The sequence below is a fragment of the Anolis sagrei genome, chromosome 5, assembly GCF_037176765.1.
Source record: "Anolis sagrei isolate rAnoSag1 chromosome 5, rAnoSag1.mat, whole genome shotgun sequence".
Taxonomy (NCBI): Eukaryota; Metazoa; Chordata; class Lepidosauria; order Squamata; family Dactyloidae; genus Anolis; species Anolis sagrei.
The window spans coordinates 25585018-25604555 of record NC_090025.1 but is presented as its reverse complement, the minus strand read 5'-3'; the positions used below and the strand labels follow the sequence as shown (position 1 = coordinate 25604555).

The following is a 19538-nucleotide window of genomic DNA, read 5'->3' as shown; positions in this document are numbered from 1 at the left end:
TTTTATGGATTTCATCTGAATTGTTTTTAATACTAATGATGTTTAATTATGTTTTAATATCTGTATATTTGTATATTTAATGTAAGCTGATTTGAATCTCCTTATGGAGAGAAAAATTGGATATAAATAAACATAATAAACATAAACATAAACATAAACATAATAATAATAATAATAATAATAATAGAAAAGACCTGTGGCTATCATATCCAAAATCAATTTTCTCAGGAACTGTTAAAGTAATGTTCTAGTTACGAAAACATAATTAAGGGTACTGTGATACAATCATGTCAAAATAGAAGAACATTTTCCATCGCTCCTATGAACAGTTCTTCCCTTTTTGGAATACTCTTGAGAACTTACTAAAATGTGTATATAGAATGAGAGTAATTTCTTTACTTTTCAATGCCACTAGATGTCCATATTTAATAAGATTTGTATTTTGAGTCCACTATTCAGGTTTCATTCTGAGGACAGTCCTAAATCTAGATGTAGCATTATATATCAGTTGTGTAGAAGTAGAGCTGGTGGTGAGAACAATATAAAAAGAGAACTAACAGGAGGGTCAGAACTTGACCATGGCCAGCAATTTATCAATGAGACAGCAGCTATGGGACCAGGCAGTGGTCAGGACTAAAGGGCACACCTACAGGCTGGTTCATGGAGAAATGTAAAAATATTGAAGAGCAATCAGAAATGCAGGAAAAGACAAGAATTTAGGCCAACCTTTTCACCTGGATAATGCCAAGATATATTTATATGTAAATCCATTTTACTCTTTTTGGTCAAGCACAACTCAGTGTCCAGTCAAGATGGCAGTGTTAATTCAGAGTCCAAAGGTCCTTCAAGGAGAAGCTGGTAGTTGTTTTTGCTCAGTTTAGCACTCAAAAGGACTTGGCATATAGATCTAGCCAGATGTTTGAATTAAGCAGGCATGAAGGTAAAATAAATCACCTTATTTTATGGCATGTATGTCATAAAATTTTAGCAGTTGACTACGACTTTGAAAACCAGGGTTGGCCTCCAAATCCCATGGTGGTCTTGGGCAAATCACATTGTCTTAGCCTCAGGGAAAGGCAAATGCAAGCCTTCTCTGAACAACTCTAGCCAAGAAAACCCATGATAGGTTTTGTTTATTTATTTCCTTACTTTACTTGCCTCCTGACTTTGTCACTATATAGGTACTGCCAATATAGGGATTATGTAGGGTTGCCATAAGTCAGAAGTGACTTCGAGGCAGACAATAACAAACTAAAGGAGGTAGCTTTTCAGAAACTGGAACTGAGAGTTTGAAAGAATCATCGCTTTAGGCAGTATCCTACATTGAATTCTTGCTGGCACAACAATGGAATCCATTGGAAACAGAAAATGGAGAGATGATTTCTCTATTCACTGTAGCTACTCTGAAGGACTAAGGAACAGCCTGGAGCCAGTTTGGTGGGGCATGTTGAAGAATTGCAGAGTAGACGGAAGAACTATTGTACAACACCGCATGTAGATCAAAATATTTCCTATGTTACTGAAAACCTGTAGAATCTATTGTCATAGTCTGATGCCCTGTGCATACTTGAAGCCATCCATTCTCTGTGAAATAATGATCTCTGTGTATTAGCCTTCACATCGCCTGTCGACTTATGGCGACCCCATGGATTTCATAGGGTTTTGTTAGGCCGAAGTGGTTTTTCCTGTTCCTTCTTCTGAAATATAGCCTGCGGCACCTACTCTGTTCTTAACAAGCATTTCCCACTGTGCTGACCTTTCTTTCAAGACAGGCATTCTAGGGCAAAGCAAGTATGATTCCCCAGTAAATGAGCTGGCATGGAATGTAACATCCTAAATTATCCTGGTCATTTTTTATCCATAATTCTTCCTTTTGTTAGTAGAAAATGGGTGAAGTCATGATGGAATTTCTTTCTAGATGCAAGTTTGGCACCTGCTTGATTCTCATTTTTAATGTCTGCTTTGCTGTAAGGCTGTACTGTGTGAAACTGAATACTAGCTATTCTAGAATGGTCAGAAAGGCAGTTTGGGTTCTATTTTTAGCAGAAATGTGGGGAAAAAAACCAAATATAGGTTGCAACCCATTTATTTTCAAAGAATGAAAAAGACTCAAACTTTCATCTGTGTAAATATTTAGGCTCTTTAAAAATGGTAATAATTTATTTATTTATTTATTTCACAGTTTTCTATACCGAGCTTCTCAACCTCATTGAGGGACTCAGCCCGGTTTCCAGCCATAAAAACATATACACTCATTAAAGTATCATATATCACAATTACAAAAATAACTTTAAAAACACTATATATAAAACTACAGTGGTCAGTCGTCCTATTAAGATGGATCTACCTCAACTTCCATCCAGGGTCCTATGGTGTTGCCTCATTCATCGGAGGCCTGACTCCACAGCCACGTCTTTACCCGTTTCCTAAATGTTAGGATGGATGGGGCGGTTCTGGCCTCCAGAGGGAGAGAGTTCCAGAGTCGCGGGGCCACCACCGAAAAGGCCCTGTCCCTTGTCCCCACCAGGCGCGCTTGCGAGGCCGGTGGGACCGAGAGCAGGGCCTCTCCAGATGATCTTAATAATCTTGATGGTTCATAGGGGAGAATACGTTCGGAGAGGTAATAATAATTTGCACTGCTTTTTCTCTCTAAACAGCAATGTATAATTATTATATTTGTGCGCCCACATTCCAAAGGTTGTATACACCCACAATACAGAAATAACAGCAGAAAGGCAAATTCGCCCTTCCACATGCTTTCCCTTTTCTAGGCACAACTGCAGCCATTTCCTAAACACAACTGCGTACGAATAGTGCCAATGAAAGGTATGCAATTGCAGACAAGGAAACTTGATCAGGTTGACATTAGAATGCCAGATATATTTGTTAAAATGGATATATATTTATATATCTGTATTGTATATGTCACCTTTGTTATCTTCTAAACTTCCTGATGAGGAAATGTGGCTGTGCTATACTCTATTTGTACAATCCAAAGAAAAAAGAACAGCAGGTTTAGATTTACATTAATGTTTACCATTAGAAAAGTCAGTTATAGTTGACCAGAACTTATGACATTTAATTGCATGGGTTGCTGTTTTCCATGCCTGGAGGACGCCTCGAGCAGATTTTTGTTAAACCTCAACAGCTGAAAACATCCCTGACTGTTTACATAGTTATAGGGTGTCAAAATGTGACATAATATCTGCTGTTCTTTCCTCTTGTATTATTTATTTATTGATTTTATGCATTTATATCCTGTCCTTCTCATCCCAAAAGGAGCTCAAAAAAGGCAAAATTTGATGTCACATCTACATACATAGGATAAAATAAAACATATACATTAAAAGCAATAATTGAAACATTACAATCTTAAAACCAATTACTTAAAAACTACGCAGTTCAAAGGCATATTCCAGCAGCCATTCTAATCATAAATTGCACTATCCCATAGTCACTTATTGCATTGCAGATTGCTGTCCAAAGGCTTGGTCCCACAACGATGTCTTCACTTTCTTTCTGAAGGATAGGAGGGAGGGAGCTGATCTAATTTCACTGGGAGGGAGTTCCATAGCCGAGGGGCCACCACTGAGAAGGCCCTGTCTCTCATCCCCACCAGCCGCACCTGCGAAGGAGGTGGGATCGAGAGCGGGGCCTCCCCAGATGATCTTAACCTCTGAGATGGTATTGATAGGAAATAGTACACTGAAATCCTTTAACTTGATTTAGAGAAGAAAATTGTATTAATCTACTAAATAAATAAAAGTGCAATATTTTAAACCAAACCTCAATATTCACACTCTGTTATTAATATTTCCATAACAAGGAGGAGAGAACTCGTTCCTTATTTTATTTTCTTGTGTGTCAAGATCCAGTGTAACATGGTACAGAAACAGAAAAATTTAGGAGAGATTATTGCCATATGTTGCTTCCCTTTTAAATCAGAAAAATACGAATCTAGTTAACTTGATGAGGACTAGTGGAAAAGAATCTAAAAATGCATCCAGACTAATTAAAAAGGCCAGAATATCTTAAATTTGGGACATTTTCTTTTTGATCTTAGTATAAAATAGAAAACAATGGGAAAAATCTGGAACTTTTCAACTAGTTTTTTTGCGTCCAAAATCTCCAAAAGACATTGGCAATAGAGATACCAGAGAAAAGAAAGGAAGTGAGAAATTATCTCAAGAAAAAATGGTTCGAATCTGGGGAGGTTCGAATAATAAAAATATAGGTTCAAATCCGGTGAGAGCATGGATGAGCTCCCTCTGTCAGCTCCAGTTCCCCATGCCGGGACATGAGAGAAGCCTCCCACAAGGATGGTAAAACATCAAAACATCAGGGCTTCCCCTGGGCAACGTCCTTGCAGATGGCCAATTCTCTCACACGAGAAACGACTTGCAGTTTCTAAAGTTGCTCGTGATACGAAGGAAAAAATATCTCAAGAACAAAATGTGATAAGAATGTATAATGTGTGTGTCTGATAACTGAATCATTTTCAAATTATGATCAATAGTATTACAAAAGATCTGTTTTGCATGTAGTTCTGCTTAGCCACATATCCCCATCCTGTACATATCCATTGGGTTTTGTGGCCTGAGTGTAGAATTTTGCATTCGTCTCTATTGAATTTCATTATATTAATTTCAGTCCAATTTTCTAGTTTATCAGGGTAATTTTGAATTCTGTTCCTATCTTCCAGTGTGTTCACCACCCCTCCTAGTTTTGTATCATGTACAAATTTGTTAAAGAGTCCCTTTAATTCATCTAAATCATTTAAAAAATATTGAAGAGTAATGGCTTAGACCTTCTTTCTGTTTGGAGCTCAGCCTCTGATGACAATGATGGTGATCTATTAATTGTATGCAGGATTGCCAGATCTCTGGGAATTGCTGAGCTTTTCTGGGCAGAGAGCGAAATCTTGGTATGGATGGAACTGGAGGAGAAAAAGATTAATTTTCTTCGATGTACACATTGTAGGGATGTGTTTATTAGGTCAGCCAAGGGGTATAAAGTACATCATGCCAGCTTTCAAAGTCCTGCTGGCTTCTTTTTAAAAATCATGCAAAGGGATGTTGCTGGAGTGTATAGTCTGCATTCATCTTGAGGAATTTGCTTGAGGTGGTATTGAGGGAGAGTTGCTGCAGAAAATAAGGGTTAGGCCATATCCCCCCCGATTATGACTTGAGTGGGAACAAAAGCAATTAAAATGCAAAGAAAGTTTCCTTTGCATTGGCCTCAAAATAGATATCAAAATAGATTCCATTGAGTTCAGAGAAATGCTGCCCTACAGGAGCCTCAGCAGTCATATAGATTTATTGTTGTGTCATACAAAAAGACACAAGCAAAACAAGACAACCCAGCAAAATGTGGCATTTTAGTATATTATGAGTTTTATATGTACAAAAGCCTCATAAGAAGTTCTGACTTCCCATGTTGCAGTGCACATAATATGTGCTAGTCTATGGCCTATGATCGTCCAGGTGTTTGGGACTCAGACTCCCAGAAGCCCTAGCTAGTTTCTTCAGTGGTCAGAAATTCTGGGAGCTGAAGTCCAAACACCTGGAGGGCTACAGGTGGTGTAGAGCTGCTCTAACTTGTAAATCACCAACTTGCTAAGTGAATACAGGAATGAACCAGCACATGACAGAGATCCTCCTGGTTAGTCGTGAGGCCGATTGGGGTAGAGGGCGGCAATCCGTGCTCGATGGGGTCATACTCCCCCTGAGGACACAGGTCCACAGTCTGGGGGTCCTTTTGGATTCATTGCTGAGGCTTAGTGACATCCAGAATTGACTACTGTAATACACTCTACATGGGGCTGCTTTTGAAGACGACTCGGAAATTGCAGTTAGTGCAAAGCTCAGCAGCCAGATTACTAACTGGGGCAAGCTTTAGGGAACATAGCATGTCCCTTCTGAAGCAGCTCCACTGGCTTCCAACAAGTTTCCGGGCTCAATTCAAAGTGCAGGTGATCACCTATAAAGCTCTATACACTTTGGGTCCAACCTATCTTCAAAACCACATCTCCTTCTATGAACTGGTGTGACCATTGAGATCTACTGGAGAGGCCCTCGCTCAGTCCCACCACCATCTCAAGTAAGGTTGGTGGGGATGAGAGAGAGGGCCTTCATGGTAGTGGCTCCCTACCTAAAGAAATTAGATCCCCCCCCCCTCAAGCCTTTCAGACAAGTTTTAAAACATGGCTCTTTTGACAGGCCTTTGAGCCCGTGTAATTTTGGCCATCCCAATGACCTGATTGTGCCACTCTGCACTTTACTGCTGATAGTTAGCTTATTCGCAGGTTTTACTGCACTTTAGGGGAATTTATAATCCTTACATTTTAATTTTTTAACAAAAAAACACCCCATAGACCCATCAGTAAAACCAATAGTCATTATAATAATCCTTATATTTTAATGGCCTTTTATGTACATTGTTCTTTTATACTTATGTTATATATTTTATATTTGTGTACTTGTATACTGTATATTGTGGTTTAGATGCAGCTATGTGGTGCTTCTGTGAGCTGCCCTGGGTCCCCCGGGGAGATGGTGGCGGCGTACTGTTGTGAACCAGAAGCCTTAACAGAGCCAAACACAAGGGTAAAGGTCCAACAAAGTTTATTAAAGTAACAAAAATGGCTTAGAAACTCTTAACTCAGTGTTACTAGCAAAACCGAAAGTCTGTAGCAAAAAGCCAAGCAAAAAACACAATTTGGAATATAATCCAGATTATACTGGAATATAATCTGGGATAACAAAAAGTATCAGCAAACTGCTTCAAAAACACAGAGTCCAATAAACATCAATAAACAAGGTAGGAGCAAGCAAAAACGTAGTCTAGAAACAGTCCAAGGTCAAGGCACGTCCAGAAGAAACTGTAGCAGTCCAAAACGCAAAGTCGTCGTCCCAAAAACAATCTGAAGTCAGCAGGAAGATAGCAGTCAGCACTTACAGGATTCCAGAAGGTAGAAGCACGGAAACACAGCGATCTGCAGTCCCAGGACCCAAGGCAAGAGTAATGGCAGCAACAAAGTCCAAAGCCCAATACAACACTTTGCCTACTGCAAAGTTCCAATAGTTTGATACCTTACTTTTATCCTATAACTCCTCATCAGAGGATGAGCTGGACTCCACCCTGTCTTCGTCACTCTCAGGTGCCTTTGCTTCCACAGCTGCTCGCCACCGCCCATCCCTCCAGCTCTTCTAGCTTCTATCAAGACTTAGATCACCCCATGTATTACTAGGTTGCAATTCTCCAGAAAACCCTTAAAACTCATTACTTGATGTTGGTTGTGTACATATGTCTCTGATCTCCTGTACACGGGTCCAATCTAGTCCATCCTCCTCTTCAGTACAACTCCCAGTCCCATCAGTCCCTGTGAACCCCATAAAATCCTCCTCCTCTGTCGGAGCATTAAGTATTTCCCGGATAAGTTTCCTTTCACATTCCTCATCTGACTCTTGCTCCCGACTAGCCTGTTTCAAGCCTCTGCCCCATCTCCCTCCTCCTCCATTTCAGAATCTGAGAAACCTTCAAATGATTCAGTATCTGTAGGTGTCATGAATATCTCCCTAATTCGCTTCCTTTGCTGCTCTTGATCCAGCACCTGAGCAGCCCTCTTTTCCCTCCTACTACCAGTTGTATCTTGCTCAACACACTCTACTACAACAGGTACAAATAAAGATTTTACGTGTATGTGTGTATGTTATCCACCTTTAAACCTGATTTTGACATCTAGAAAGCCTTAAAAGCTTTATCCTTGTATTTTTTTCCCCTAAACCAGACCTAAACCTAATACTAAGCTACTGAATATAATCTTCACAATTCTACTAAAACCTTGATCACTGTTCTTCAAACTTTTATATTTCATTTTGTGCACTTGATTTTTGAAAACTTAGTGTAGTTGTCTTTTAAATGGATAAAGGGATTTCTGTATCCTCAGGGGGAGGGGAAGGAGAGAGAGGAGGGAATGAAACATCAGATATTACAGTTTTGCCCTTCATCTTTTAATGTAGCATCATTATTTTTCCCATCCGCACCATCATTCATATTTAGCATAAGGGTTATCAGGAGATTACCTGAAGAATATCACTTTCACAAGGCCAGTGCTGCACTCTTCATAAAAATGTCTCCAAGCATTTCTTTTATAGAGTTAACCTAGAGTGACTTAGAGCCAAACATGATTTCCGCGCTGTAAGTGAAGAGCACCGCTTTCTTGAAAACTCAACATGTTAGATCTTCCTTTCACTGATTGTCGTGAATACTCCACCGAGTCCTATTAACCTAAATGTTTTAGTTATCCGACATTTACAGAGCACTCTAGAAGGCAAACTATTCACTCCTCTTTGTTGATTTTGCTTCTCTAAATTAACAGAACAAGCAATTTCCCAAATTCTCTTCATCCTTGGGGACAGACATTCTTTACTGCCTTTTAGGGCTTTGGGGAATATAAAAAGGTTCACATTTGCATTTTTAAAAATCTTAATATATTACTATTATTTCTTCATGTTCCTTCCTGATGAGAGAGGATAGAAAGTGTTGCTATCCAGTGGTGCATATCATTATCAAACAAAGATACTTGTGATATCAAAGATTTAAATCTCAGTTAGGGGAATTAGATGGAGTGTCTGTTTCACCAACCCCATGGATATTAGCGGGAACTTCACAAGACCACAGCAGTGTTTACACAGTGGCCCCATTAATTTTGCTAAAGCATTATGTTCGTTTGTTGCAACAAAAACATTGAGGTCTTTTGACACCCTAAGGTTCATAATGTTCATGTGGTTTGTGCAAGTGCTCGCTTCCAAAATGACAGAAACACAGGCAGCATTCATTTTTGTAAACTTCTTGAAATTCCTTGCACTTCTCTTCCATGATATTCAGCATTTGAACTCCATAAGCTTGAAAAGGGAACTGCTGCATATTCAGCTTCCATTTTGAACTGCCTGAAGCAAAAACAAAACAGAAGAAATTGAATTGGCCAATAGCCAAATATCTTATTCTCATGGGTTTCTTCCCTATTTGTTCCAGAGGTTTCATGTGATTGTGTGCTTCTGTGTGTGCAGCATGTATATGTAGTGCACACATAACTGGAAATAGTAGTAGTAGTAGTAGTAGTAGTAGTAATAATAATAATTTTGACGTGATTTTGTGATATGAAATCCAGCATATACATCTCATTTGGTGTGTCATACTGTGGTTTTGTGTTAGTAAATTAATTTTATTTTTTATCTGCTTCTTCCCATGGCTTGACGCGGGTCACAAGTATCTTTGTTTGATAATGATATTCTTACTTACTTACTTGATATGATATGCACCACTGGATAGCAACACTTTCTATCCTCTCTCATCAGAAAGGAACATGAAGAAATAATAGTAATATATTAAGATTTTTAAAAATGCAAATGTGAATCTTTTTATATTTTCCAAAGCCCTAAAAGGCAGTAAAGACTGTCTGTCCCCAAGGATGAAGAGAATTTGGGAAATTGCTTGTTCTATTAATTTAAAAACACACAAATACTATAAAAATTCTACAAACACACATTAAAATTCAGTTCCATAAAAGATACAGATCAAAGCATTTCTGTAAAATACATATTAACCATACAGGACAGAGACCAAAACACATGACATGAGTTTAAAATGGTAAAACTGTGGCATAGACACCGAAAGATTGGAAGCTCTGGCCCTTGAGCACTCTAACTGGAGGTCAACTGTTATCAGCAGTGCTGTGGAATTAGAAGAGACACGAATGGAGGGCAAAAGGAAAAAACGTGTCAAGAGGAAGGCGCATCAAGCCAACCCTGACTGGGATTGCCTTCCATTTGGAAACGGATGTCTTCACTGTGGAAGAAGATGTGGATCAAGAATAGCTCTCCACAGTCCCCTATGGATCCACCGCCAAGACCCTACACTCGGAAGGCCATCCTACTTGGACTTGAGTGATCGCCAATGATGGCGATGCTTCCAGTTTCTGCTGTATCTTTTATTTCTTTGAATCCTTGATTCTGGCTGTTGTTTTAAACACCCAGATTTTATAGGCTCATAACAGGAGCCAGCAGTAAAGTGGATGGCAACTGAATGACTTAAGATCCACAAAAGTGCCTCTCACTGCAAAGAAAATTTGTGTTTGGTTTTTAGAGCTCCATTTTGTAAAGCAATCGCTTTCCAGTCCTCCTTGACTGTACTAAAAATGTTCACACTAAGGAACTAGCAGCATAGATTTTCACTTTAAATTACCCAGTGCTCTTATTCTGTACTGCTTTTGCCCTGTAGCATTGGTTGACATTTCATAGAGAGTGAACCTGCATAGGGCCAGAAAATATATAATTATAGGAATCACCTTCTCTTGATTTTCCCATTACATACCAATCACGGCACAGACAGGCTTTTCCTAGCTGCTTGCTATGAAGTGAAAAAGTTTTATTCTTTGTTGACCTGTGATTAAAATGTGGCATTTTGGTAAATAAATAGAAGGGAGCTTTTGCATAATTCAGTTCTCTGCTGGTGCAATGAGAAGCTGGTAATACGAGTCTTTGACCTGTGTCGCAGAAGCAACAGCATATGTATAATGGAAACAATGTCCTAGGATGGTGTAATAAAAAACAGTCTTTAGTCCAGAAAATGTGGAAGTTTCATATTATCTTAAAAAGAAAGTGGAGTTAAGTTAGGCTCTTCTCCCCCCCCCCCTTCTTTTCATCCTGTCTCCACCAATAAATTTAGTCTATGCAATGTTTGAGCCCAGCTTGGGTTAAACTAAGACATCCAACATCATAATTAGGGATGTCCAACAATCATAATGAAATTTATCTGTGAGCACAGACTGTGCAATGAATTCAGAAAACAAACCAGTATGGGACATTTCTTTTGATGTATATGAGCTTCTGAACATAGGAGCCATGTATTTGCGAACAGCTGGGTCCTAAAAAGAGATAGCTTAGGAATGAAATATGGTACAGCCGCTTAGGAGAAATAGCACAAAGAATTCTATCGGTGAGAACAACAACATAGGGTTGTTGTAAGTTTTTTGGGCTTTATGAGCATGTTCCAGAAGCATTCTTTCCTGTCGTTTCGCTCACATCTATGGCAGGCATCCTCAGAGGTTGTGAGGAATTGCAACCCGACAGCACTTGTGGCTCTGGGGTTGGGAAAAGGTTAAAGGGCATTTTAAAGTAAAACATTGCATCTACAAGCCAAACTAACAAAATGAAATTCAACAGAGACAAATGCAAGATAATCCCCTTCAGCAGAATAAAATGAAGTGCAAAGATACAGAATGACTGATGGTTGGCTCGATAGCAGTATGCGTGAAAAAGATCTTGGTGTCCTCGTGGACAACAAGCTAAACACAAGCCAGCAATGTGATGCAGCAAAACAAAAACAAAAACAAACAAAAAACAAAACAAACCAATGGGATTTTGGCCTGCATAAATAGGAGTGTAGTGTCTAGATCCAGGGAAGTCATGCTACCTCTCTATTTTGCCTTGGTCAGACACACCTGGAATACTGTGTCCAATTCTGGACACCGCAGTTGAAGGGAGAAGTTGACAAGCTGCAATGTGTCCAGAGGAGGGTGACTAAAATGATCAAGAGTCTGGAGAACAAGCCCTATGAGGAGTGGCTTAAAGAACAGGGCATGTTTAGCCTGCAGAAGAGAAGGCTGAAAGGAGACATGAATACATTGTATAAATATGTGAGGGGAAGTCATAGGGAGGAGGAGCAAGCTTGTTTTCTGCTGCCTGGGAGGCTAGGAACTATGGCTTCAAATTACAGGAAAGAAGATTCCACCTGAACATTAGAAAGAACTTCCTAACTGTGCAAGCTGTTTAGCAGTGGAACTCTCTGCCTTAGAGTGTGGTGGAGGCTCCTTCTTTGGAAGCTTTTAAACAGAGGCTTGGTGGCCGTCTGTCGGGGGTGCTTTGAATGTGATTTTCCTGTTTCTTGGCAGGGGATTGGACTGGATGGCCCTTGAAGTCTCTTCTATGATTCTATGATTCTGAGTTCTGTATCTAAATTCAAACCCCACTATCCTGACTAAACAAAACAAACTGCAGCCTTCCAGACATCACTGTATCACAGTTCCCATCAGCTCTAGTCCTGATGTCTAATGATGAGTCATAACAGAGTTGTAGCCCAGCATCTGGAGGGCCACATAAAATGACATAGTGGGCTGGATCTGGCCTGTGTGCCTTGTGTTTGACACATGTGGGAGAAACTGATGATCGTCTGAAATGATTGCTGTTGATAGGCAAAAATTCTACCTAAATATCTTCATCTTTGGATTGGATCTTTGCCTTAACAATAACAGCAATCAAATGGGGATTCATAGAGTGCAAATAATCAGTCTATATAGGATTGGTTACTCCATAGCATCAACATGTTAAAAAAATACATTTGAATATTTATCTTTTGAGTGGAAATATGTACAAAATGTGTATTTAAATATATATTTAAAATACCTGACATGGAAATAGAGTAGAATAGAATAAGTAAAGCATGCAAAACAATGTAGCACAGATTGAATTGTCAATCCGTTTATGAGAGTTGGATATAAAATTGATAGAATTCTAATTAGGTATCTGTATAATTATTATTGCAATTTTATTGCCTTAATTATTGTAAGCTCCTAGGGGGAAAATATTAATGTGTTAAATACAACTAGGTGAAACTTTCTTCTGTAGTCATCATATATTACCATTGTGTAGTCATCACAAAACTGATCTTTGCTGTTCTGTTGAAAATAGATAGGATCAGCTACTTGTTTTAGTATCTTTTTGTGGATTTTGCACAGAGCTTGACAAATACAAGTAGTTTGTTCATATACTGCAGATGATAATTCAACGAAACAAGTTTTTCAAGCAGTACTTAGGAATACAGTAGCTTATAAATCATGTAATTCTGCTGCATTCTCAAAGCCAGGCCGTTGCATGGATAGGAGAGTCATAGGATTCACAATGTAAATCGTTCAAAATTTCTGTAACATATATGTAGCAATCAACTATCATTCAGCACACATATAATCTGAGATTCCGGCATTATCTGCATTCACTTACCAAATTGTATGAAGGCATATAATATGTTCTGCTAACTCTGGTACAAATGTGAGATCCAGGAAATTGATTTTGATCTCTCACTTCTTTCTTATGACCTAGTATGCAAACAAGAAAATAAACTCATCTTGCATTGTTTGGTTGAACTGAAATATCAGCCCTACCATATTTCCCAAGTGAAACACAGAACTGGAATGAGCCTTGAAACAGAGCAGGAAGGCAAACAGACAACAAACAATAACTTTGGCCAAAAGACTCACCAAGCCCCAGCACAGTTTATGCCAAGCTTAAGTATTTCATAGAACTTCAGAGTTATGTGGGTGATGACAAAGTGTACATGTGTAATCCTTATATGAGAGATTTGCGACCAGCACATAATATATACAGAATCTGTTTGCTGGTGAGGCTGTTTCTCAGGGTCTGGCATTGTATGTAGTCATAGCATTTTGCACATAGTTTGCAGTTATGGCATTTTTAGCATAAATGATAGAGCTCAGCAAACAATACAGGCCATGGAGGGATGTCAGCTGTTACCAAAATGGAATTGATCAACTTCACTAAAATAGATCAGCCTACAATTCAATCTTTAATTCTTATTTTATGCCAACAACTCCATTTCTCACTTTCCTGTTTTAGGACCAGGAGCCTACAACCCAGAAACATATTACACTATAGCAAAACCATCTTCCGGTGTTGCAGTCTGGGTTTCTCGAGTGGACCGTTTTAAAGAAGCAAAAGATGACATTCCTGGCCCTGGAGCATATGAGGTATGTTTATATGACAATGTTATTCGATAAGTTGTTTCTGCCAGTTTTTCTTTTATCAGAAACAGGTTATAAGTACTTTAGAGTTGATTGTTGTACTGTTTAAAAGTGGAGAAATATTGATGTTTCAATTGACAAAAAACCACAGGTTTTATTCTTGACAGCAAAATAGTACATTTATTACGTATGTTATGTGTATAGGATTCAATCCAATAAACTTGTCAAAATGTATCTTGTCTTGAGACTGATATGACATTTGGCAGTTCCAATGTCTTCTGTTGGCATTGAACACATTTGAACAGTCTGTTATTTACACCTCCTTCACAAAGAAGAGCAGATAATTTTCAAAGTCTTGACATAGAGAAGTCCATGTTATGGATTTTTCAAATGCATCAACTGTATTGAATCCTCTGCATAGAGAAGTTTGCTTGACTACTTTGATTCCTGAAGGGAAGTGAACATGATTCTGTCTCAGAAGGCCTGAGCTTTTTTCCTGGCTCACTTGGGTTGAGTGTAATTTCAACTTCTGTGCTCTAGAGCAATGCCATATTCTTCTAATTACGGAGTTACTGAATTTCATGGAAGGTTTATGGCAAAATGTTTCCTTTTATGTGTTGTTAACATTCATTATTAGACAGTGTAAAAACTTTGGTTAAAAGCGAGATATAAATATGAGTGAATTATATTAGTTGTATTCAAATCAAATCATTTATTTTGGTCATAGACCAGCACAGGAAATAGAAATCACATTTTTATACAAACTTGGTACGTTTAGTACATTAAAAATATAAATATAGCTACTGAAGCACAATGTGGGTGAAGAAGCGGAGGGGGAAACAGGGTATAAACATACAATGCACAGATCCATTAGTTGTATTTAAAATTAAAGCTGTAACAGCAACAGAAAGGGAATTGTGCAATCAGATAAACAGCTGCAATACAGGTTGAGTGTCCTTTATCCAAAATCCTTGGGATTGGATTTTCTTTGGATTTTTTGATATTACCTTTATTTGCATAGATGTACATCATGCAATATCTTGGAGATGGGATCCAAGTCTAAACACAAAATTCATTTTGGTCATTACTCCACTGCTGCTCTTAGTGTCTCAGGCAAAGTGAGGCCTTTTCCAGTCTTGGTGTCTGAAATAATTTAGCTAGATATACAAACCAGGAACAATTAACCTAAAAACTAAATGTTGTGGTCACCTGTACATGAAATGGAAGATTCTTATATGGTTCTTTAATCTTACCATCATTTAGAAGTGGAGAAAATATGTTGTGAACAGAAAGTTAACTTTCTCTTTCTTTTTCTCTCCTTTCTTTCTCTTGCACACAATATTTCACAATAGCTGACTATATAGTAAAACTTCAGTAGGCTTCATTCCAAAGCAGTGTGCAGGCAAGGCTTAGGATCTTTTTTTTAGTCCAGGTAATCTTCTCTGAACACCAAACAAAACACAAAGATCTAGATGGTATCCTCCAATACAGGGTCAGAAACTGTAGTCTGGGGAAAAATGCCATACATGGAAAAGATTGCATATACATACTTGCAAGCCTCTTTTCTATCCTAATTCAGAGTTGAATGCTGCTTCACACAGAATGGATTGTATAGTAATGGGAGCTAAGTTGCTTTTTAAGGACTCTATACTAAAGAATGCTGTATTATATCAGTTTTCACTGGTGCCCATATATTTCTGGAATGTTTTCTCTCTGTGACATCTTTAGAGCTAGATTCCAAATTTTCTCTCAGAGGTAGGTCAAGACTACCCTGTACCAGCAGACATTGGCTTATTTTTCTGAATTATAGAATCACAGAGTTGGAAGAGACCACATGAGCCATTAAGTCTAATCCCCTGCCATGCAGGAAAAGCACAATCAAAGTACCTTTGATAGATGACCAAGAGTCTCTGTTTAAAAGCCTCCAAAGAAGAAGCCTCCACCACATTCTGAGGCAGAGAGTTCCACTGTTGAACAGCTCATATGGTCAGGAATTTCTTCCCAGTATTCAGGTGGAATTTATTTTCCTGTAATTTGAACCCAATGCTCTGAATCCTAGTCTCCAGAATAGCAGAAAACAGGCCGGCTCCCTCTTCCTTGTGGCATCCTTTTAGATATTTAAACATGGCATCGTGTTTCCTCTCAACCTTCTCTTCTGTAGGCTAAACATGTCCAGCTCTTTAAGCTCTCTGAGCTCTGACTGAAGGCTAGCAGAAATATTTTTCTGGGTGACTGTTCCATTTGAATTACATTTAGCAAGCTCTCCTCTGCACAGTCTATGTTAGGCCAAATATGAGATTAAAATACATTTTCAGAAGCAAGAAAGATGTTGTACATATCTATTTTAATGTGTTGTATTGTTTATAAAATGTTGCTACTATTAACTCGAATTATGAACATTATTTTATTTTTACTATTGAGATCTTTATGGAAGGTCACATGTGTACATGTGAGATATGGAGATTTAGCTTTACCAGGCATGGCTGTTGGATCCATCACCTTGGAGGTGGCAAATCTACTCTTGAGTTTCATTGCTTCTTTTCCCAACAGTGATCTGGTACTGACATAGTTCCTGCTCAAGTCAAAACAGCTTCAGTAAAATCTAAAATTGCCCCAGCATGAAGCAGCCTTCACCAGGTCTAAAATTATTTAGCCGCTTGCGCTTCCTTTATTTTATTAGTTTTATGCTTATTTATGCAATGCTTTTGACACAAAACAAATAAAACCAAATATGGAGCTCTAATTCAGACAAGACCCATCATCCATGATCATTGGATGTGCTTGCTGGCAAATATGTCAGTAAAACCCTTGGGTTTCCAGGCTGGGCAGTCTGCTTGAGATGGATGAATAGTGAAGCTTGGCAGACACTTGGAGCCATATGGCTGAAGAAGCTTTATGAAGGTCAAGCCAGCCTTTGTCACATGAGATTTCATCACATCACACATAAACCTGCGGAGTGAAATAATCAAATTGCAAACATACTGATGTTCTGGGTATGTTATGAGCAAAAAATTCTGCTTCAGCATGCTTTAGTGTGGAGATAAAGAATAATAGTTCAATTTGCCAGTGGAAATTGTGAATAGTTCTAACTGCCAAATCATTGGATCTCTATCAGTGTCATAAATACCAGGTGTGGTAGATTAGCTGCTCCAGGGTTTGAGGAGGCACTTCAACTTTGCATTCATCTAAAGTTGTGTTTTGAAAGTGGATATATTTCTGTTTGTTTGTAAGCAAATCATGCTTGCAATACCATCTGTAAAAGCACAACAGGAGACAGTATGGTTACTTACTTACTTACTCGTAGTCTGAGGATGATGGTCCTCTAAGTGTAGTATCCTGGCGGTGAGTCCGTAGGTGACTGTGGAGCCCTATTCTTGATCTGCATCTTCTCCCACAGTGATGGCATCGGTTTCCAGGTGGAAGGCGGTCCTGGTCAGGGTTGGCTTGACGTGCCTTCCTCTTGACACGTTTCTCTCTTTCACCCTCCATTCGTGCCTCTTCAAATTCTGCAGCACTGCTGGTCACAGCTGACCTCCAGCTGGAGTGGTCAAGGGCCAGGACTTCCCAGTTCTCAGTGTCTATACCACAGTTTTTAAGGTTGGCTTTGAGCCCGTCTTTAAATCTCTTTTCCTGTCCTCCAACATTCTGTTTTCCATTCTTAAGTTCGGAATAGAGCTACTGCTTTGGGGGTGGTGGTTGGGCATCCGGACAACATGGCCAGTCCAGCGGAGTTGATGGCGGAGGACCATCTCTTCAATGCTGGTGGTCTTTGCTTCTTCCAGCACGCTGACATTTGTCTGCTTGTCTTCGCAAGACATTTTCAGGATTTTTCAGAGGCAGCGCTGATGGAATTGTTCCAGGAGTTGCATGTGACGTCTGTAGACTGTCCATGTCTTGCAGGCATATAGGAGGGTTGGGAGGGCAATAGCTTTATAAACAAGCATCTTGGTATCCCTACAGATGTCCCGGTCCTCAAACACTCTCTGCTTCATTCAGAAAAATGCTGCACTCGCAGAGCTCAGGTGGTGTTGAATTTCAGTTTCAATGTTGACTTTTGTGAAGCGGTGGCTGCCAAGGTAGTGGAAATGGTCAACGTTTTCTAATGTTACACCATTAAGCTGTATCCGTGGCATTGGAGAGGGATTGACTGCTGGAAGAGCACTTTGATTTTCTCGACAGTATGGTATAGTAGTTTTAACAATGGACAATTTTGAAGACCAGGGTTCAAATTCATGCTTACCTATGGAAATTTACAAGTGACCCTGGACAAGTTACGGTCTTATCAGTCTCAGATGAAGGCAAAGACAAATCTCCTTTGAACAAATGTTGCACACACACACAAGCCTGTGATAGGTTTGCCTTAGGGTGGCCATAAATCGGAAAATACTTTAAGACTCACATAGTAAGGACACAATAGATAGTTGAATGTAACAACATACTATATATTGTAACATCTGAAGAATGAATTTGCACCTACACCTATTCCATTGAAAGGAAATCTTGTAGATTCCTTTCCATTTCATTGTGATATGTAAATCATAGTCCTGCGTGGGAGAGATCCAACAGCATAATTTATACTTACCTTTACCAAAAAAAAAAAAAAAAAGTGAAGATATGGTAAAACAATCAGCAATGGTTAATTTATATACAGTACATTCAAATTGATCCATCATTGAAAACAAATCTTACCTGTTCGCAAAGTTTATGACTTTTCTGTCATGTTGAATGATAGTCACCTCTTTAATTTGACAGTGAAAGTTGGTGATATGTCAGATCTTTTTAGTATTTTAGAAGATCTACATGTCTTGTCTTTAGAATGCAGAATTTTCTTTTATTTCTCCTGTGCAGAACATTTTGCTTCCTTTAGGAAATGTATTATTAACTTGAGCTTTGACTTAATGAAGAGTGTGATATGGGAGCTTCCAAAAATATTGTAGGAATTCAGTCCTCTCAAATACAAATATTTATGCTCACTTTTAAATTGTTGCTTTTTAGTCATATACTGAAATATATTATACTACTCTAGTATACAAAATATGCTATTATTTACAGCATTTTCATTTACATTTGCCTAAATAGTTTAGGCATTTACATTGAAAATAGTCCACAGGTATTCCATGCCCAGATAATAACTGATGCCATGCTATGCAGCTTGATTGCAGGAATGGGTCTCTGTAATTGTTCATGCTGTAGTGGCCCTAACTTCTTGCTATTTTCAATATTTTTGCACTAGGTGATCTCTGTGATGTTTTCAGTTTATTGACACAGCTTTTAATATTTGTATGAAGTTTATATTTGATTGTGTTTTATTGATTTGTGATTGTTTCTCTTGTTTACCTGTGTCATATTAATTATTTGGTTCTTTTATTATGTACTTTTGGCATCAAATGGCTGCCATTTTTGTTGTTGTGAGCGTCCCCATTCCCCAGAGGGAGGTACGATGGGATACAAATCAAGTTTTATTATTATTATTATTATTATTATTATTATTATTATTATTATTTGAAACACAACTAGATGAATCCACAGCAGACACTCTGCTGGCTGTTGTATTGGATCACACGTCGGACACTTCCCAAGTGTCTAGGACTGTGTGATGTATCGGCGAATAATGCGTGCAGATCCCAGTAAGGTGGCCTTTTGCAGCTGGCAGATGGTAATCTTGTCAGCTCCGATTGTGTTTAAGTGCAGACCAAGGTCTTTATGCACTGCACCCAGTGTG

At 38.7% G+C, this 19538-nt stretch overlaps 1 protein-coding gene across 1 annotated transcript in view; it reads left to right on the top strand.

Annotated features, from left to right (window-relative positions):
• The window catches only part of STPG2 (sperm tail PG-rich repeat containing 2), a 259212-nt gene that overhangs the window by 131591 nt on the left and 108083 nt on the right, over positions 1-19538 (top strand). The window contains exon 12 of the mRNA XM_060779207.2: positions 13692-13822. Within this exon, the coding sequence (XP_060635190.2) occupies positions 13692-13822 (131 nt within the window). The remainder of the gene's footprint in view (positions 1-13691; positions 13823-19538) is intronic.